At 42.8% G+C, this 22,714-nt stretch overlaps 1 protein-coding gene across 1 annotated transcript in view; it reads right to left on the bottom strand.

The window, feature by feature from the left end:
- Nucleotides 1–2,492: 2,492 nt before the first annotated feature.
- Nucleotides 2,493–22,714, bottom strand: part of LOC147698787 (uncharacterized) — a 59,855-nt gene continuing 39,633 nt past the window's right edge. Inside the window, exon 5 of the mRNA XM_086936274.1 lies at nucleotides 2,493–2,617. Within this exon, the coding sequence (XP_086792400.1) occupies nucleotides 2,493–2,617 (125 nt within the window). The remainder of the gene's footprint in view (nucleotides 2,618–22,714) is intronic.

The following is a 22,714-nucleotide window of genomic DNA, read 5'->3' as shown; positions in this document are numbered from 1 at the left end:
CCTCACCGGCTGAACACATAGAGTCAGACCATGGACTCAACATTGTCCCCTACGCCGATGACACCCAGCTGATTTTCTACCTCACACACAGTCGCCAAGAACATATTTGATTACGGGATGAAGGCTGTCGCCGCCTGGATGACGAACAGCTGCATCAAGTTCAACTCAGAGATGGCCGAAGTCCTCATCAGGGGCTCCACCACCTCTGCCTGGGACAAGGTCTGGTGGCCAGTGGCACTTGGAACCTCCCTGTAATGTTCTCCTCTTATATTTCTTCTATTTTTATCTCTACCTCTAATCTGTCTATCTCTTCTATTCTAGAATCCTATTCTGGCATTCTGCTCTGATCTTTCATTGCCCTAGGATGCTCGGCTGTGGGCCCTTTTTTTACTTGACTTAGACTTATAAAATAAAGTCTATCTTCCAGAAGAAATCCTGACTCGTGGCATTCCTTCAACGGTACATAATTTGGTACCAGGAGTGGGGTGGCGAGATTTCGCATCTCTGCTCACTTGTATTCATTTGTACCTCGAGGATTGCCCAACCGTCATCTGAAGCCGGATCGTTTATTCTCCACATCTTTCTTTACGCGTCTCTTCTGAAACGCTGATTGATGTTTATCAGCTTCGCTGCTTGGATACATTGTTTCCCTGTACCCGCAAGCAAGTATCTTCCGGGCGACAGTTTTCTACGAAACAGGTCTGTTTCAACGTTTATTTATCGCGTCTGCAGCGCTTTACATTAAGGAAAATACTTTGTTTACTACAACTTGTTCCACTTTAAAAAAAAGAAATTTGAGAAAAGGTTAATTATTTAATGATCTTTTCAGCGCGAGCAACATTCTAGAGGCGGTTTTGTCAGTGTGAGCAAGCTTCTACTGTCAGGCATCTTTTAAATGTGCATCCTGAACATATTTTTTCAGCGCTTTGAATTATTTCTTTGTCATTCCTGTTTTCCAGCAACTGCAGTGTGTTTGGAAGTTCTAAATTTATTGACACTGTGTATTCTTTTGGAATCTTTTATCTGAAGAAAACATTCTAGATTGTTTATTCCAAAGTGAGTGGTTTTATTTGGAAATTTACACGCTCATTTTGGAATTTCATAAAAGAACTATTAAATGGAATGCTAATTCTTTCTCCAAACAAAGAGAGTGTTCTTCGCCTTCTGGACTTTCAAGAATGTGTTTTATGACATCATAATTCTAGTTCAAAAGATTTATTTTTCTTCCACATCAGACTCTCAACATTCTTTATATTATTTGTTTTATTCTAGAACTTCAGGTTGATTTTTGTGACATCACAATTTCAATTTAGGGTTACAACATTTTACAATGTCTTCAGAAAGTGCCTTACATCCTCTACCATTTTTACAGAAACCAGCTAAACCTGAAATTGTTTGGAAACAATGGATAAACATTTTTGAGAACTATCTTGTCGCTATCGATGGAGTGGATTATTCACCTGAAAGGAAAAATGCTCTGCTTTACAATCATTTGGGTGTTGCAGCACAGAATTTTTAAAATAATTTTACCATTAGGTATATCCAAGGTGGTAAGAATTTCTGGGCGGATTGTCTCTCTCGACTTCCATTACCTTCAACTGATGATGTTATTGATGAATTTGACTGTGTTGTAGCTTCCATTGATGCTTCTTCTTCATCCAATGGTATCATATCTGAAAAAGATTGGCTTGAAGCTACTTCTGCAGATCATGATTTAATGAAAGTTTCAAATTTTATTGTCAAGGGATGGCCTCCCATTCGAAATGTTCCACATAATTTAAGATCTTTTGCACAAATTTCTTCGGAATTATCACTAGAAAATGGCATTTGCACTAGAAATGGCTATATTATTCCTCCAATTTCTCTTAAGAATAAACTCATTTTGATTGCACATACAGGACATTTAGGAGTCACTGCTACTTGTAAGAAACTCAGGGAAAATTACTGGTGGCCTTCTTTAAATGCTCAAGTTTATTCTTTTGTTGAGTTGTGTCCTCAATGCGTTGTCTCTGACAAACATTGGAAGACGACACAAAATCCTCTACGTCGTGTTTCTTTGCCTGAAGGTCCTTGGATGAAGGTTGCTTTGGATTTTGCTGGACCTTTTAATCTGTTACCCACCTCATCAAGATTTTTATTGGTCCTGATTGATTATTTCTCCAAATGGATTTATTTTTCTTTTGTTGAATCAGCCTCGACCAATTCTGTGTTACTATTTGTCAAAAATGTTTTTTCTGCTGAAGGTTTTCCAAAAGAGATCATTACAGACAATGGTACTCATTTTGTATCAAATGCCATGCAAGATTTCTTAAAATCCATGGATATTAAGCATGTTCAAGTAGCCTTATACAGTCCTGCTGCTAATGGTTTAGTTGAAAGAGCAAACCGTTTTCTCAAAGAAGGTGTTCAGACTGCTCTATCTTCTGGGTTAGATGTAAATCTTTTTCTTAAAAACAAAGTCAATGCATATCACAACTCACCTCATTCGACAACTAACTGAATGGGCAGAAAATGTTGTTCTTTACTTCTTCCTTTTGGTTAGAGCGACATTCTTCTAATTCCTCTTCAAGATATGTCACCAATACTGACAAAGATACTATTTTACGTAAATCTGTTGCTGTAGCACAAAGCAAACAGAAATATCATTTTGATGTTCGAAAACATGCTCAATCTACAACATTTTGTTCTGGTTCGCATGTAATTATCAAGAAACCTTTTCTTGTCAAGAAAGGAGAATCTTATTTCTCTTCTCCTCTCAAGATATCTAAGGTTGGACTCAGTTCTTGTTTGCTTCAGGATGGGAAATGGTGGAACAAGAACAGACTTGTTACTATCTCTGATGAGCAAGCTGCAATTTATAACAAAACTGCGATTACTCATAATTTGGATGATTATATTTTGTTTGAGAATTCTAGTTCTTCCTCAAATGTTACATCATCTAATTTGCATAATAATGTCATTGCCTCCACATCTCCTTCTGAAAATGTTGCTGATGTTTCTGTTTCAAATGTTACATCATCTAATTTGCATAGTAATATCATTACTTCCACATCGCCTTCTGAAAATGTTGCTGATGTTTCTGTTTCACCTTCCATTTTACCTTCAAAAAGAATTTTTAATTTACCAGTTCATTTTAAGGATTTTGTTTTATCCTAAATTTATTTCATGAATGTTGTATTTTATTATGTTACTTAATTTGATGTAATTGAAAAAAAAATTCATTTATGTTTCTCCATAAAAGGGGAAGATGTGTAATGTTCTCTTCTTATATTTCTTCTATTTCTATCTCTACCTCTACTCTGTCTGTCTCTTCTATTCTAGAATCCTATTCTGGCATTCTGCTCTGATCTTTCTTTGAACTAGGATGCTCGGCTGTGAGTCCTTTATTTACATGACTTGGACTTATAAAATAAAGTCTATCTTCCAGAAGAAATCCTGACTTGTGGCATTCCTTCAACGGTACACTCCCCCACACCGACAGACCACATATGGAACCTCAGTATCATCCTGGACTCCTCAGTCAACATGAGCGGCCAGATCAATGCTGTCTCATCATCCTGCTTCCACATGCTATGCCTGCTCCAAAAGATCTTCAAAGGCAGTGGCGTCACTAGGGTTGGTGTCACCCGGTGCGGGTAACTCATGGTGTCACCCCCTCACGACTTACCGCATGGGCTCGAGTCTCGGCAATGACGCTGAACATCCTGTGATTCTGGGCAAATCACTTAATCTCCCCGTGCCTAACAAAAAATTAATGTGTCTTCATGTAATGCAACTGGTGCTATGTAAAGCGCTACTCGCTGCTGATTAGTGATTGTAGAATCACCCCCACCCCCCCCTCTTGTTTGACAGAGTTGCACCACTAAACCTTTTAACCCACAGAAGGAGAAATATGGCAGCAGGTAAAATAGTATAAACTGAACTCCATAAGGGGCCTAAAGTCCAGGTACCAGCAGGTCACTCAGAGGGCTGTGGGTATATGAAATCATAATACTCAGTACCTTGGTATTATCCCAGCAGTGTCACGTGCTGTAGCAGACTGGTACCATCAGTAATACCACTTTTTAAGGTTACCTCGCTTTTTAATGTTGACATAATAAAATACCCTGCGCCACTGAAGTTCAAAATGTTCAAAGGATGTAAAAAAAAAATCAGACATCTGCCCCTGCACTGTCTTCAGCACAATAACAGCACCATGAACAATGGGGTTTTACAAACTTGTAAGGAGATGACATTCATTCTCTGCCCCATTAACGGCCTCTGTCTTTTCTCACCTGCGCAGGAAGAAATGCTGAGGGTCTGACTTACTTCAGTCTAAATTCTCTGTTGCCTTCCAAGGAAACGTTTATTACACCCACAAGGATGCCCTCACTCACTCTGCCAAGACTTTCGGTTTTCAGTGCTGTGCCTGATTCGTCTTTCATTCACTCCTTTATTCTTTCATTCCCTGAACTGCTGCAGCAGCAGAAAAAGCCTGAGCCCCTCTCCGTTCCTTCGCAGCAGGGGCCATAAAGAATGCTTACTTTTGTGTATTACCTTTTGCAAGTTATATCACTATTCTGCGCAAACCAGAGACTTGTGTGTGACAGGTATAAACCCACACACTCTTTTTCTACTTAGCATCTTTTCCTTTAGCGTGGAATTAGGAATACCTTTGAGAGAAAAAAGATTTCGGTGTTTTTGTACACGAGCCATTTTCACTTTCTCAGCCCACTGCTCTTGCTGAATTTTACTGCATAAGCCGTTTTTTTTCCACTGACGGATAAACTCATACTGTTTTATCAGAGTGGCCCTCACCGTTGGAAATCGATACTGATTATTACTATGGAATATGTGTTTGATCTATATTTATGAGATCAGTGTGCAGACCAATATTAATTGCACTTACACTGTTAAAATTTCATTTTTAATATATGTGACATTTTAATATACATCGATCCCAAATGTACTGTAAATCAACTGATGGTATTATAATATGCTTATGGATGAAAATTTAATTGTATGGTCCTTTTTAAATTTGTGTAAATATGTAATGTTTCTTTTAAATCTGCTCATACTTTTATGATTCTGTTTCTCGGAATCGAAATAAAGTTTACTATGATGATGATGATACAGTGAGACATGTCTTCTGGTCCAAGGTGCCACGGGTTCTGCTGAAATTCCAGAATTACCGTATGACCCAGGGAGTTGAGAAACGGAGGCGCGGATTCACGTTCTGACTTCGGAAGTCATGTATTTCTATACATCCCCTTAATGTACAAAAATACTTTTTCGTAGTGTTCCACTGTTAAAAGCTGTGAATGTCTCCCGGGCTAGTCAGAGGAAAATGGCTTTGGTCTTTGGAGACAAACCTTCTGGATGCTCTTTTTTTCTCATTTGTTTTTGGCACTCTCGTGACCCTAGCCAAGGGTGCCAGAGTGTTTAACACATTTTTAGATAGGCAAGTTATGACAGACACTTCGATACCAGTCATACACGCTCTGTGCATACAAGCACCTTCCAGAAGTTACATTACTAGGACTCAGCCTGCCTGCAGGAAATGACATCTAGACTCAATTTCGTAAATATTACATCACATGCATGAGCAGAGTGAGACCCTGATCAGATAGGTGTGTGGATAACAGTGAGGAGGCACCCTCATCTCCTTACCCTGTAAGTGGCAGAGGACTGAATAGCGTGGGTCGAGGCTGAAAGATTAGCACTTGGGAACATGGACGGTGGGTAACAGGTGCGTTCGCTTGCACTATAATAAAGCAGCAGAGCAGACTTCTGGCTGCACTGCAGAGCTGTGTTTGTGTTACACAGCGAGCCAGCAGCGTAACCAGATTGGTGTCACCCCATGATGGGGTGACACCCGGTGCGGTCCGCACCCCCCGCACCTCCATAGTGACGCCACTGTCAAAGGGATCCCCACCAAAGCCAGACAGACAGTCACCCACGCACTCGTCAGCAGCTGAATCGACTACGGCAAAGCACTCAACGCCAGCATCACCCAGAAATTCCTCAAGAAACTGCAAAACATCCAGAACGTCTCTGCCAGGCTCATTCTCAACAACCCCCACCACAGCCACATCACCAGCCACCGAAGAGACCTCCACTGGCTCCCAGTCAACAAAAGAATCACCTTTAAGCTCCTCACATGCGCCTACAAAGCCCTATATGATGCAGGACCTGCGTACCTCGCATTCAATGTTCCCACCAGAGACCTCCGATCCGCCTAACTGTCCCTGGTTACTGTCCAATGTATCCACAAGACCACAACCGCAGAAAGATCTTTCTCCTACCTCACATCAAAGAACTGGAACTCCCTGCCTCTCCACCTCAGGCAATCACCGTCACTGCCCAAATTCAGGAAGGACCTCAAGACCTGGCTCTTCAACTGAACCACAGCGCCTCTGTGGACCAGCAGTCCCCCGGTGCCTTGAGGCCCTTATGGGTCAGTAGTTGTGCTTTACAAGCTGTTTGATTGATTGAAAGAACAGTTTTTGACCTGACAGGGACCCCTCACAGCACAAGACCTATGCTTAAGAGAACGCACACATCCTTGCATTATGGCGCCAGCACTGGGAGAGAGGCAAAACAACACCATATCTTAGTAGCTACTGCACATTTCTGTCTATCAATGTCACTTATTACCCAGAAAGATGTCTGGGGAGGGAAGAAGGGTGTTTTCTATAGGAGAAAGGACAGGATAGTATCTTCCTTAGTAACAATAAATCACACGAAACAATCCTGCCACACTTTCATGGGTGTTCTTACTCTGGTTGTCCCTACTCTTTTTCCAATCCAAGGAAACAACATTTTTTTTAGGGGACCCTCATACATCCTATTGGTGGCATGCTTCATCATCAGGTCTCACCCTGGTCCCTATAAACCCGGATGGGCTCTCCCTTTCAGGGAGCACTTTGAATGTATTTTCCCGACAGGGTCTTTTTTATCTAAATTAAAATACTCAAGAACCCCCCAGTTTCTCTTTATTTTAGGGTTCTTTTGGTATGATTTAAAAACTCACTGTTGGGTGCACGTCAGAGGGGATTTTTGCCTTTGCACCCGATTCTTTAGTTAACATGTTTCAGACCCTGCTAATGGCCTCCCAGGGTATCTTCAGGTCTTATATTTTTAATTCCCCATTTTTTTAACTTATTTGATGTCAAGGTTAACCCTTCATGTCGTTAACTGTCTTGGTTAAAGTTTTTCTCTCTCCCTTTGACACAAGGCACTGTAGCAACTCTGGCGCAGCGTTGCCTTGCATGAACGAATAGTAAATCTATACAATGGTGTTCAGTGACATGCTTTCAACAGTAATTACGAAATAACTTCAACATTGGAAATTATAGCTCAGGGCATTTCCAATCTCCCTGGAGCAGATCAAGAAACAAAAACCTTCCTTTTTTTTTTTTTTAGAACAACCTGTAAGAATATATCCATAGCGTATGAGGCCCAATCCTTTTGTAATTTAATTTATGCAGATATACAGTTTTCTCATGCAGCTCTTAATGCTGTTTGTTTATTTCCATGCCCTACCACAAAGCAGATATGGGAAAATAAATAAACTTCAAATTTTCATCATTCGGGGTAGTTGTGGTCTCCACCTAAGTCTCAAAGTCCCATAGTCAACTGGTCACCAGATTATTGAATTTAAAGAATTGTAATGAAGATTGCTGTACCCTTTTTAAAAAAAATTCTTCCTGTATAGATTATAAGATTGTTTGTATCATTAGCATTTTAACTGAACTTTTATGGTGTTTTGTATAATGCCGAATAAAGGAATTTATCTATCTATCTATCTACTGATTTTTGAAATTATTTTATAGTTTTACTATATCACTCTTTCTGGTTCATAGCTACATTTAATCGATTTATCGGAATAGGAATATTGTAAGCCCACAACAAGCAATAGAGGAACAATTCTTCTTGAGGTTGCTTGGGGAGCCTCCAGCGAAGAATCGTTTAACTCAAAGTATGCTAAAGATACAGATAGTGAGCATTGAAGGTTCTGATGAGCATAGATGCAGGATCTCAGCCCCAATAGGTTTAAGCTCCACTGTCTCTAAAATCGAGGGTGTAGAGCGATTTAACAAATGCATTGTGGCTTGCCTCCTCCGTCTATGAAGAGGGCTTAATTCCATCAAGATTATGCCCGTCCTCACATACTATGCACATACTTGCTTCCCAATTGTACCAACTATTTTGACAAAATTAGTACAAAGAAAAGCGTGTGAGCGTAAGGAGTTTTCACCCCATTAATCAATTAGTTTAATCATGTTATTGCTGTCCTGCTGTAAAAGAGTGCCCTCTCATGACACAATGTGGCAATTTCAGACAGAGATAGAGTCACCATCAAACACCTTAAACGAAACAGAAATTCAGTTTCCCGGCCTCCAGAAGGAGTTTTCTTTGGTGTTTTGAAAACAGAAGTGATCAACTCTCAATTAAATAATATTTTCCTGTGTTTTCGGTAACCACACTAGTCTTTATGGAACTTGAGATAGCTGCAATAATGAAATATGCAACCGGTGCTGACTTAAAGTCGTCATTTTATGGATCTTCCCTTTCTCTATATTCTATTACAGAGGAAAGCAAATCTACCTAAATGTCTAAACGGTCCCTTTCTCCACAGGCCACTACAGGGTCTTTTAAATGTACCTTAAAGTTGAAACCTTTCCTTTCTTCACAGGTTCTACGGGCTTTTTCAAATCTACTTGGATGCCTAAACTTTCCTTTTCTTCACAAACTGCCAGAGGGCCTTTCAATTCTACCTAAATGCCGGAAATGTCCCTTTCTCTACGGGCTACTACAGAGACTGGCAAATCTAGTTAAATGTCTGAACCATAATTTCTCCACAGGCTACTACAGGGACTTTCAACTCTACCTAAATGTTGGAACCTTCACTTTCTCCACAGGCTACCACAGGGTCTTTCAAATCTACACGAATGTCTGTGTTGTAGCGAGTAAGATTTTTCTAGTTGCTATGCACTTATTATATAAAATCAACGTTATTTAGTCTATTGAAATATATTGTTTTAAAATTCTTTATTTATTTCAAATATGATCCTTTGTATGCTTCATATTTGTTTACCAACTTGAAACAATAGTTAATTTTTTTAAAACTATGACAAAGCGCCTCTCCAATTTCAAAGGTTGCGTAATAGTGATGCTTGGATCGAAATGCAGAACAGATAGGTCGGTTTCTATGTCGTTGACGGCATTCAACAAACTAAGGGGCATATTAACAATAAACTGGTGGAGCACGGTGCAGTTCCAAAATTGCTGATACTGTGCTCCATCAGTTTAAAAATGCAGGGATGCACCGGATTCACAAGAAGTTTCCACTAGTGCTGGCAGTAAATCTAGCTCCCTAGCGCCAACGCAGGCACCCTTGCACCAAGCATTGCAGGGAATTATTCTTCATGCGCAGGAAGGTGTTCCTTCCTGCACATAAACCATCCATGATAGTGATTTGTAAATCCTATGTGTGCTGCAGCACACATAGAAGTTGCAACTCGTTAATGTTTAATGATTGTTAGTGTGCAGGGAGGGACACCTTCCTGCACATGAACAATACTATTGGTGATTTGCTGTTTCTAAGCGGGCTGCAGAATACAGCATACATAGAAACAGCAAAAACGAGGAGAAATTAATAATTTCTCCTCATTTGGCCAGGTTACGACCAGGTTTTCATTGATCTTATATTTGGTGCTGCCCCATATTTAAGCCACCCTTGTAAATAGGAGGCTGCACCAAAAAAGCACTGGGTATTGCGGCGGAACGCCCACAGCAACATCTATTGCCCGCCCCTTTCACACTAAGTGCTGATTGAAAAGGGACCATTTTTACAAGGTGGTGTTAAGTTGTAAATAAGTTGAAGGGCTTATCAGCACTAGAACACCATAAAAGTGATGTTCTGGTGGCGATAAGCCCTTGTAAATATGCCCCTTTGTTCCAACAGATATGCGCCTAGCAGTATTGTGTGATGTGCGCTCAGAGTTGTCTCTCTTCCACCTTGTTATTCTACTAAGGTGAATAAAATAATGTAGTGGCTTCACATTGTTCTGGCGAGATAGTAAGGGAGTTCAAGAATAAATAGCATGTAGGATTCCTCATCCCAAATATTTTATTAAGCAAGTACAATTGATCCACCACTGAGAGGAAACACCTCAGACTAATGGATTACCAAATTGCAGACTTTTACTTCACTGACCACCAAGGCAAGGAAAAGGAACCATAACCCGTCCACTATGATTATGGAAAAAGCAGGTGGATTAAAGTACTTTACCATGACTTAGTGATATGAATGAAAAGAAAGAATGCTTTTTCTCATGAAGGTGATTAACACAAGAATATCTAGTCTGACCATATTGGTGTTCACAGTGATTACATTTTCTGTCATCCAGTTCTTGGGAAAAAGTAGCCCACGCTACAAATGAAAAGAGTGTAACCCACTTGTATACCAGACTGGGACCATCAGACAGAAAAAAGGGCTAACCTCTTCAGGGCTGGAATGAACCTAAGACAAAACCCTCTCAGCAGGGGCTCATAAGAAAAACCGCCTGCACAAACAAGTTCTCTTGTCAGAGGAAGAAGCACAGATCTGATGCATCCTTCATACACAACACGCAAGCCACTGAAACCAGGGATTGATTAATATTTTGATCAATCATATGGAATTCCACCTCAGACAGTAGTAGAATCGTCAGTTATTCATGGAACAGAGAAATTCCTGCACATCTTCAGACAAAATGCAAGTGTTTCATTCTCATAACACAGATGACAGCAGCCTGTATCTGCACTATTCAGACCTCTGACTCATAATCTATCAGTGTAACACCACTGACTTCACAGAAAACTAAAATTTGCTAAGTCAATAGGTCTAAATTTGTTATATCTGTGGTTCTTCATTATGGTTGTAACCCCTAACGGGCAATCTGGATGATATAAATCAAGTGGTTTCACAGAAAACAAGAATTGGCAAAGCTAATAGGCCTTACCCTTTTATATCTGTAAGTGCTTCGTTATTACAGAGACAGGGCCATGAAGAATTAGCAAACTAAGGCAGACACTGCTGCACACAGTGAATTAAATGAGAGAGGGCAAACATGTGATGTATTGCTGCAGAGCAGGAGCATAGACTGGACAATTCACCAGCTACACCCAAGACAGTGATCAGACAACAGTGCACCAAAGGTCTGTGCACTCCTTTAGGATTGCTTGGCTGCCATTCTTGCTGCATGCCATCCTCTGCAGGCCATTGTGCATGTCCGCTCAGCCCTAGTGCTACTAATATAGTGGCCGGGAATGGGTGCTGGACCATGGCGGGCAGTTAAATATATAAGGAATGTTTGTCAGAGATGAAACAAAGCTTCTTGAACATGGTTGTTGGAGAGCAAGGGAGAAATGCCAGAACATCACCTGAATAGAGCAATATCAATGCATCAGAATATTCCACATGATCTCATTAGTCAGATGATTAATAATAACAGCAAGAGCATTGCACAGGCTGAATGATATAACCAGATACCTGGGGTCTTGTATTTTGTATTATACGTTGTTTTCCATCCTTTGCATTTAATGATTGTTACCAAGTTATATGCTGCCATCAAATTTAACTTTGTTGAATGTTTGGCAGATTGCAACTGGTCCCCAAAGACTAAAATGAATGCTAGATTATCCTAGATGCTGTTTGGTTTTATTTAATAATTGATACAGAGCCTGTGTTCTCCATGAGGTTTGGGTACAAAGAATGTAGAGCTGAGCCTTTAAAGATACATGTATTATGAAATGCCTTGTCAGGTTGTCCTTTGTATTATGCTTCAGTACAGTTTCTTCTTTTAGACTTCATGCATAACTTTGGCCGCAATGTCGTTTTTGCGAAGGGGACCAAGTATATTTCACAATCATATGGCCGGTGAGGATGCAGGTCCTCTCCATTTTCAATTAAGATATCCTACTAGTCACAACAGGGGAGCAGCGTTTTTACTGAAGTGTGATCTATTGCTGCTCCGGATCTACAGTAGCCAGTATTACAGTTAGCATCAAACACTTGACAGAGGAACAGTCTCTGCACTGAGCAAGACAAATTCTGATGATATTCTCTGCGTAGGTAAATATACTTATTTAGTTAGTCATTTAACATTCTCATATACAGCTCAGCCTCTGGGTATTCAGCAGCTTTACACATAACTCAACATTTTACATCAGAAGCAGTAAGAGAATGACATAACACAATTGAAATAATAATGATTGTACATTCGAGTAAAATGGTTAGTTCAGGAAGAGACAGATGGGATGGGTCTATAAATGTTTGCTGAATGTAAGGAGGGTGGGCTCAGGATTGTGCTTCCTTATCCAAGTAGCACTTAGAATACCAGAAAAAGTTGATGTATCAATGACATCCACAGTTAGGGTTTCAATGTGTCTGCCTAGTGTGAACAACAAGCAGTTTCTTGTGTGACAACACTGAAAGTCATGGCAGTGTGATCTCCCACACATATGAGTTCAGATTCGGTCTCCTGGGTTAGTGGGATATTATGCATCTTACTTCTAACCATACAAAGAAGCATTGCTCCTTTCGGTTGAGCTGTTTTAGCTCCCTTTTTGTGCCCTCAATACCTTGAGTAATAGTTACAAAAGTATTTGTTGATTAGGGTATGGGACATTCTCAGGACCATGTATGAGATAGGGCTCTTGAAGACAATCCTCAGGTATCCCTGTAACCTAAGAAAAATATTTCTCTAATACCATATGTGGAACTGAGGAGCCAGACTGTGGGACAGGAGTGGAGCAGGGAAATGGAAGGTAGATAGAAACACATTCATTCACCACCACACCAGGACCTGTAAAATACAGTGGGCAATGCATCAAAATAAAACATAAACAACCAATCAGTGGCAAAGCAATTGAAATGCATACTGTGGCATGATCACTCGCCACCTCTCAGTGGTGAGAAAACAAACCCTGGGTGGTACTTGCAGTCTGGTTCCATGCTGTATTGTTGATAAGAATAGCCTGCAGATAAGGACACTAGATGACCAGAATGTCCTACCAGTAATTAATTGGAAGGCAACATGAATTGAGGAAGGCAAGGAATTGTTAGAACACAGAAAAGATGAGGCAACGTACTGCAGTGGAGGCTTGTTTAATGTTGACACTGCTTCCTAAAAGCAGTGTTTGTGACAGTTCAGATCATATCTTTAGTCTTTGACTGAGACCGTCACAGTTGTGATGCCTGTGAATGAAAAGTCACAAAAGCCATGTTGGACTGGGCCGCACAGTGATACCATACCCCTATCCATCTTTGCGGAATACCACTATGTCGTCCAGTTTCCATGTCCACCAAACCACTTACTGCTGAACCTCTCTGCCAGACCGATTACTTGCCCCCGAACTGCAGAGGATCACCATGAGGCAGTGGGGAAAATAAATTCCCAATCTTTTTTCACAATCTCCATTTTTTTTATTTCAAAATCTCAGCATGTATAAATTGAAGTCCCAATTTAGGGGTTCCAAATTCAGTCAGGAAGACTTCAGATCACAATTTTTCTCAGAGAGGAAGAATACTTTGTGTTTAAGGATGTAAAGCATAAAGAAGATCTATCTCCACAGGTAAGAATGAAGGGTTTGTGTCCTCTTCTTACACTGACATGTTGTCAAAGTCACTAACAAAATGGAAGGACATTTCTTCAAAAGCCACAGGTGTTGAAATCTTGATGGAATTATCAAAAAGAGCTTTGTTCCAGGCATTTTTAATTTTGCTTCCAAGCCTCCGCATTTGTTCCTCATTTATTTCATGCTGGTGAGTCGAGAATGGGGGTTTGGGTGGGGGACAGTAGCATTCCCTGCCCCCCTTCACATCTTCAGGCATGTGGTAGGGTCCAGGGGCGGCGGGAAAGAACATTGGCCATATAAGTGGGAGGCAGAGCCTAAGGACATAGGTTGAAGGTATTTGGGGACCTGTCACCCATTTTGAATCCTAGTAGCAGACACACCGATTGGAAGGGACAGATTCTGAGATCTGTGGCAGGGCAGTAAGTGTATGGGCATTAGAGTCAAGGCAAGCGACACCCACAGGAAAGTGGTAGAGGCTGCCTTAATGCTGGAGAAAGCAGGAAGGGGCTGATTTGTTGCAGCTTGGAGTCTTATAGCCGGCGGGGGTACCCTGTCGAGGCAGGCCACCTAGGCGTTCAGGACTTTGTTTGTCCCGGGATAAGAATGTGCAAGACTAAGGAATAGGTACAGATGCAATAGCAGCAGGAGGAGAAGGGAAGGATGAGGCTAGAAAGGACACAGGAACAGGAAAGGGAGAAAGAAAACAAAGATATGAAGAAGAGCAAAGAGATAAAGTGTTAGAAACTGCCTTACATGGGAGTTACGACGCCATTGAGGGCACCCTAACTTGCAACAAAGGAGTGCATATGCAAAAGGTAATACATGGGAGTATTTAAACAGTTGCACAGAGAGGTAAGGGCAAAGAAGGGTTCTGAAGAGGAAGAATATGAGCTTTCCCGATGTCCAAAGGTCTTCATATGTATTGAAAATTGGACGGCAGCCTTTTTGATTTATTTGAATGTCTATTGTGAAAAATTCCGCGAACAATGTTTTGCATTGTTCAAGTATATAAAAGTAGTTAAGAAAGCGCAGATACATTTTGGAGGATAAGCCTTAGTGATGTTTCATGAGGAGTTCAGGGCCAGGCTAGCACAAGATGCAGATGGGGTGTGGGGACAGCCCGCCAATGAACATTTCTTGCAAGATTAGCCAGCTTCATCTACTTATGCGACATTTGAGTGGCTGGTGATATATAAGCCCTTTCGGGGATGTTCCACTCAAACAGTGTTGGGTACAGCAGGGGGGGACAACAAGGGAATACTGTCGCTTGTTGGTCCTATAACGAGGCACGTTCTTGCAGGAATACTGCAAATTCCACCACAAAAATTTCAATTGTGGTGGGAAGCAAATGGTCACCCAGTGTGGACCACATGGAACAGGTTGAGGACCTCAGATATATACAGGGGGACAATGGCAGAGCAACAGTGACAGAGGCAAGGGTAGAGGGGGACAAAATCCTTTTGGAAAAAGGCACGTACTCCAGTTAAGGTTCATAGATTATGACACTGCCTGTCGAGGTTTGGGACATGGAAGGTGAAAGTGTTGCTGTTTGAAGGTTTCGAGGATGGTTTTAGGTTGTGGTATGAGGGTCTGCTGGAAAGAACATGGAGGAGACTTTAGAGTCAATTGGAGGGCATGAAGAGTTTATTTTGAAAAAACATTTGAAGGGAGTGAGGTAAGGGCACATGGAAGGCCCATTTGAGGCTTGTCCGCTAGACAATTTGATTGTGTCACTGATTGTTGTCATCCCTAAAAAAAAGGAACCAGGCAAATTCTGTTTGATTCAGCAAGTATCATGGCCAGAAGGTTTTTCGGTCAATGATCTCATTCCGGAGGCATGCAGTTAAGTTCACAATGCTTTAGTGGATTTGGCAATTACCCTCGTGAATAAGTTGGGGCCAGGGCCGAGATGACAACATGTTATATCAATTCATCTTTTCGTTTACTTCCTGTGCACCCCTTAGATTACAAGTTGTTAAGCATGCAGTTCGTTGGCTTTTTCTTTGTGGATACATTGTTGCCAATGGGCTGTTTAATTTCTTGGTCGGTCCCTGTTTGAAGTTTTTGGTTCATTTTTGCAGTGATTGCTTCGCTGGGTCAGTTTCAGGAGTTATTGCAGAATGTTGGTGTGCCATTGGCACAGGAGAAGATATTTGGCCTCAGTTGAAGTGATCCTTTTTTGGGAATCAAATTGGATTCTACGCACATTGAAGTCAGGCGTCTTGTGGATAAGAAACAGAAGTTGAAGGAGTTTCTGGACAGGAGGTTGTTGAAAGTCAGGGTACAGGTCAAAGACATTCAGGTTCTTTTAGGACATTTCAATTTCGTTTGCAAGGCTGTGTGTGCTGGGCAGACGTCCTCTAGGCATTTGGGAATGGTGTTGTCAGGTACATCACTGTTGTATCATAGAGTGCATTTGAAGGCAGATTTAAAGGTGTGGCAGAAGTTCTTAAGAAAAATTCAATAGGATTCCTACGGCAGGAATGGGAAAACAGGTGGAGTGGTCATTGGAACTTTTCTCAGATGCAGAAAGGGGCACGGATTTGTCATTTTTTGGCAGGGTAGTGGTGTGTGAAGGAGTGGCCAAAGGACTGGAAGCGAGGGGGACGGAGCATAGCTTTCTTGGAGTCTTTTCTCTTGATTGTGGTGGAGTGCCTATGGGGGCAACATTGCATGATACAGCTTATATCAGTTTTCTATCGGAGTCTATGATGTCGTACAGATGTGTGTGGCAGAGTTCTTGACATCGGGGGTGGTGGAAAGGTGTGTCGACAAGGGCTTACCTGTCAGTAGGGATGATGTGGTAAACTATATTATGCAATTGATTGGGGTCTGTCAGCATTCACAATAGCCGGTAAGTTAGCAGGTTTAACTTTTTGCAGGAAGTTGTCCTACGAACCATCGGCGGGGGAAATGGCGAGGAGAATTCTTGAAGGATGGCCAAAGGAATAGGGAAGCAAGGACAAGGTGGGGCTACCGGTGACACTCCGTATTTTGAAATGAGTGATTTAAATACTTCCGCAGGTATGCAGAGACGGGCACAAGAGTTGATGTTCTCATTGTTAAAGGCCTGGTTGTTTTTTGGGGGGTTTCCAAATGGCATAGATGGTTGAGTCCAAAGAGAGGGAAGGTATTAGGTGGGACAGTGCCAGGGTATGTGGTAGGTTTGGTTACCTAGGTCAAAGACAGATCATTTTGGGGAGGGGCACTTGCTTTTCCTTGAGAGCCTTCCCCGGATGGTATGATTTTCCATGTAATGGTGGATGATGCTGCTGGGGTAGGGTGTGGGTTTAGGTGAGATTTTCAGACGTGCAAATGGAACTAGGTTCTCAACATCGCAGGAGCTTGGGGAGCTGAGAAGGGCCATGAAGGTGCTGGGTTTTCCAGAGCAGGAGTTTGAGACCCATTCTTTTTCTATTGGAATGGCTACAGAAGCAGGGTTGAGGGGGTGGGCAGGAGGATACATCAGGCATATGGGGAGGTGGAGATTGGATTACAACTGAAAATACGTGTGGTCGGATGGACTGTGGAGTGAACTGTGTTAATTTGTGTTTTGTTTTGTTACAAGTTGTGTTGTAGGTCCAAGAAGAGAGTACATAGATGTGTGGCTATGAGGGCATTCTTTTGTCAAGGTGGCAGGACACCAAGCAGAAACAAGAAAGGTGGAAAACAAGTGAGGTATGACAATATGACTGTGTAGCTGAAATTGTTTGGTAAAGGAGGAATGAGGTGGTATTTGTAGTTGCCAAGACTTAACTCTTTGGCGAAAGGGTGTCCCTGCCCGGACGTATTAGTCATCCATTTGGGTGAGAACGATTTCTTAAAGTTGAAACGATTAGTGCTATTTAAGTGCTTAAAAGAAGATCTGAGAGAGCTGAAAAGGGTGTAGTCCGGTATGAAGATTGTGTGGACAGAGTTTTTAGGACACAGGGAATGGTGAGGGACGTAAAGCCTGACTCAATTTACAGGGCAAGGAGGAAAGGGAACAGAGAAATTAGGAGATTTTGTAGGAGGAAAGGAATATGTTTTTTGGAGCATGTGGACATTCGCTTCGAAATTGTGGATTTCTTTGGGGGCGACAGAGTGCATTTGTCTGTTTTTGGGATGGAATTGCATTTTCTGCAGTTGAGGAGTGTTTCGTCTAAGTTGCTACATTCGTCACTAGGAAAGAGTGGAGAGTGAAAGATAGCTGGGAGGGGGGCGCAAAGGGAGGAAAGAAAAACTTGGTTTCTCTGGTGCTGGTTGTTTAAACTTGTTTTAAATTTAGTGCAATGAAATTTGGTCATGTCTAGACCCAGTCATAGATACGGGGGGAGTTTAAAGCAACAAAAAGGCAACAATGGTGCGTGCAGGACGGTTGAGGAGATTTGTACTTGGGTTTTGGTCATTGTTAAGGGTTACTTAGGGAAAGGGGAGGGGATAGAGAGTTGGTAATATGTCTAGTGAGTCCTGGTTTTTAATCCTAGTCTGTATGGCTTAGAGCCAAGGTTGTGGAAGTGGAGTTTTGCACCTGTTTCATTAAAGCAGCCTTTTTCACACTAAGTAACAGTCATCCTGCCTGAGTCACTTTATACTTCAAAATGAAGCAGTAGAGCTGGCTTCTGTCCATCTCTCTTCCTTCATCTTCAATCTAAACGCATCAGTGTTTTTATTTTTCACGTTTACTCTAATTTCTGTTTGTCTGAAATATTTCTGTTCACTCAGCTTCAGCTGTCTGTAACTCGTGTAGCAATCGAGAGAAGGCCTGTGAAAGTTCTCCAAAAATGATTTGTTTTCCTCCTGTTGTTTGTTATCGCTCTCTTTTTTGTCCCATTGTTCCATCTTACTCAATGTCACACACAAGAAAAGGGGTTACCCTGGTCTGTATGGAGGAGGGTCTGAGAGGCAAGGACTTCTGCGAATGTCTCAGAGTGAGCACCATCAGCTGCCTACCATGGACGGATCATTTTTTGATAGCCTTCACTTGGACCACATATAAATCTCCACCATCTATCTTCACGTCTCGTAAAATTCGAAACTGGTCCAAACTTCCTGAAGATAGTTGGACGAAGGTCCTCAAGAACTTAGGGGAAAAAACGTATCTGTAAAAGATTGGAGAGGAAATGGCGCATGTCCTATGACTCCACCGATAAAGCCATATATAGGGAAGCCATAAGGACCTATAAACTCACCATAAAAACTACTCAAGCAGCCCATTATAATGAGGAAATAACATTGGCTAAATCTAAGCCCAAAGAAATATATCGAATTGTTAAATCTCTGACGAAGCCCCCCCCGCATGTGGCAGACAATAGTACCTCTCTCTCCAGATGCAATGAACTGGTTGACTTTTTCTTTCATAAAGTCACCAAAATGTACCTTTCCCTTTCGGACCCAGTCACTGAACTATCCACCCAAAGCGCTGCTCCGGTCTTGGACACTGAAATCCCTTTCCAAAATAAGCTAGACCATTTTCCTCTATTGAACTTGGAAACATTAGAGGTTCTAGCACACCAAATAAAATCTGGCTCTCCGTGCGACCCTGCTCCTCCAGGCCCGCTGGTTTTGGCCAGCAGAGCCATTTTTCCTACTCTCATGGAATTGCTGAACTCCTCCATTTTTACCCTGGGCGTAGTGGGCGTAGTGGGGCTTCGCGGAGCTACGTGAAGTGGGCGAGAAACTACGCCCACCTCCGCACTCCGCGTAGCCCCACTACGCACCGCAGGCCTCCCTCCCGCCCTCCCTAAATACTTTAAATTAAAAGTGTAAAAGACTTAAAAGGCACTTACCTTGCCCGCCGCTGCCCGCCGCGTCCCCGGGGCTCGCTATCTTCATGGCTGCCGTCTTGTGTACTAATGCGCATGCGCGGGCGACCGCGCATGCGAATTTCTCATGAGAAATGCGCATGCGCGGCCGCCCGCGCATGCGCATTAATACACAAGACGGAAGCAATGAAGATAGCGAGCCCCGGGGACGCGGCGGGCAGCGGCGGGCAAGGTAAGTGCCTTTTAATTCTTTTACACTATTAATTTAAAGTATTTAGGGAGGGCGGGAGAGAGGCGGGTGGCGGCCAGCTACGCTCCGTCTGCGGAGCGTGCGTAGTGCCGGATTCTACGCCTGCTACGCAAAATGCGTAGAAGCCGGCACTACGCACACTCCGTGCACGGAGCGTAGCCGCCCGCCCACCCTTACTCCACTTTGAGTGGGATGGTGCCTCTGGCATGGAAGCATGCCATGGTACGGCCCTTGCTGAAAAAACCTGCCCTTGACCCAGCCAATCCTAGCAACTATCGCCCGATCTCCTTGCTCCCATGGGTAGCCAAGATCCTCGAGAAACACATTAACACCATCTTGACGCAGTTTCTCGAGGAAAACCATCTCCTTGATGTTTCCCAGACGGGCTTCCGTCCGAAACATGGGACAGAGACCGCCCTGCTAGCTGTGACGGAGGAGGCGAAGCGGATCTTGGATCGGGGGGGATCAGTGTCAGTGATCCTCCTCGATCTGAGTGCCGCTTTTGATACGGTTCATCATAAAATTCTTGTGAACAGTCTCGCCGACCTGGGTGTGTCCGGAGAAGCCCTGGCTTGGTTCAAGTCTTTTCTAACTGACAGAACCTTCCAGGTCTTTGATGGCACATCCGTTTCGGCAAGCAGGCCTCTAGGGTGTGGAGTACCTCAGTGTTCTTCACTGAGCCCTACACTCTTCAATGCATATATGAGACCGCTGGCTGGGATTGTTCGTTCGCATGGTATTAACATCATTTCCTATGCGGATGACACCCAGCTAGTGGTTTCCCTTGTGCAGAAGAGTGGTCTCCAATCACTGCCGAATTTAGCAGTGTGCTTGGAGGAGGTTAAGAGCTGGATGTGAGCTCCTGTCTGAAGCTCAATGACGATAAGACTGAGCTCCTGCTCTTGGGCACGGCAGCCCCCTCCACCTTGGAGCTGTTGTGGCCCATGAGCATGGGTGCGGTCCCTGCCCCCAGAGACAACATCAAAAGTCTGGGGGTATGGTTAGATAAGTCAATGACCTTCAATACACAGGCTACTAAGGTGTCGGCCACCTGCTTTGGCCTCCTTAGGGTGACTAAAAAAATCCTTCCCCTTCTTCCGTTTGAGGCCAAGCAGATAATTATACAGGGACTTGTCCATTACCGCCTGGACTTCAGCAATGCCCTGTACCTTGGGGCACCAGAATATAGCCTACAAAAACTTCAACGCACCCAAAATTGCGCAGCCCGCGCACTACTTGGAGTCCCACGAAGAACGTAAATAAAGGCTGGGCTAAGAGCTCTTCACTGGCTGCCCATCAGGGAAAGAGTGAAGTTTAAATCCCTGTGTATTGCTCACCAAGCTTTCTGGAAATTGGGCCCAGAAATTAATCACTCCTTGATCTCCCCGTATCTGCCCAATAAAGCGATTCGCTCTTCATCTGCTTCTCTGGCCAAGATCCCTAGAATTTACAGAGCCAGAGCAGGAGGTCGTTCCTTCTCCTATAATGTATCAAAGCTATGGAACACTCTTACTTTGTACATGAGACTCACTCCCAATTTGTCTAGCTTTCGAAAACAGCTAAAAACTTTTTTGTTTCAGTAATTAGAACACTCTGCTCTTTTAATGGCATCTTTTAGTCCTAGCGCCTGGACGCCTGAGGGCAGCTGTAGCGCTTAATAAATCTTATTTTCATTTCATTTCTGATTGGTGGACTACATCTCTGTCTATCGGTTGCTTACTTCCCTAAGGGACCTTGGAAGTGCACTTTTCTTCTAACCTTGGAGATTTTAGACAAAAGCAACAAAGAAAGAATGGTTACTGTTCTAGGTGTTGTTAATAAAAGAATGACGTTATCACACTACTTAAAAAGGACAATTCACATTTGACATTCATCGCCCGTAGCCCCACTATGTCATGACCCTCTTCCACCGGACCTTAGGTGACACCTGGTTGGCTGAGATCTACCAACCCAAACCTTTCTCCTACATTCTCACACCCATGACCCTGGCTCAGTGGAATGTTGCAGGCGGAGATGACGCTGAGATACTTATGTCAGCACGTCAGAGTGCTCTGTTGCGAGGAGAAGCGATGAGGGATCGCAGTTGGACCTAGGGGGGGTAGATTTACCAGCCCCTTGCGCCACTTTTGTGTCATTTTTAACATGGGAAAAGTGGCTCCAAAGTGGCGCAAGGGGCTTGTAAATCTGCCCAGGGTTTCTAGGCACGTGTCTAGGGCACTTTTGAGAGAAATCTTGCCCAAAGAACCCTTTACCATTGCACCACTGGTGGAAACTGGACTTGCACGGGTGATTCTGGGCAAATCACTTAATCTCCCCGTGCCTGAATATGTAATGTAAATACGGCGCTCATGTAAAGCGCTCCAATACCTTCGGGTCGAGTTCGCGTTATATAAAATATGCAAAAGAAAAAAAAATGACGTAAGAATATATCCAGCTCCTGCTGGATAATAGATAGCGATTTTAAATAAGGGGTGCTTATTATTTTATACAGTGAAGCAGGCAACAATAATTCATAATCGTTTTTTGATTTACGTCCTTGCGTGGCTATGTCAAAGAATTTAAAGTGCCTGTTTTTTTATGGAATGCCCATAGAACAAGAACACAAGGAAAACCAGAGCGTTCTGACATCTCGTTTTCAGTAACTGCGCTTTTTACCTCCGTGCTCCGAATCGCGGAATCTGTCATTGACAGAAAACTTAAACGGCATTTTGTGAACACGGCGAAGTCTCATCAGACTAACAGAATTCCTTTTATCGCCTGCCGCCCTCCCCGTTTCTGCTGCAGCGCTGCTCAGAACCAAATGGTATTTGTCAGCAGTAATTGGCAAACGCCGGAGGCTCTTTTTCAAGGCCGTCTGAGTGGAAAACCTCGAGCCAAAAGTTGCCTGCGTTGAAAGAAAATATTACATTTGATCTTTTTTTATGATTTTTGTAGACATGATGTATGTCTGCATTCTTCAGCCTGCAGAGGCGTCCCCCCCTCCGACACAGCCAGGGAACTTCACTCTTCAATTAAAAGCAGGTCTGGCTATGAGAGGTAACCATAGAGCCATTTGTTATATTTGGGAAGAATCATTTTTATTATCCAGTTAAAATGTGGTTGCTGATGGATAATG

The sequence above is a fragment of the Lissotriton vulgaris genome, chromosome 8 (assembly GCF_964263255.1).
Source record: "Lissotriton vulgaris chromosome 8, aLisVul1.2, whole genome shotgun sequence".
Lineage (NCBI taxonomy): Eukaryota > Metazoa > Chordata > Amphibia > Caudata > Salamandridae > Lissotriton > Lissotriton vulgaris.
Note: the sequence above shows the minus strand (reverse complement) of the source record. Positions and strands in the feature narration are given on the sequence as shown.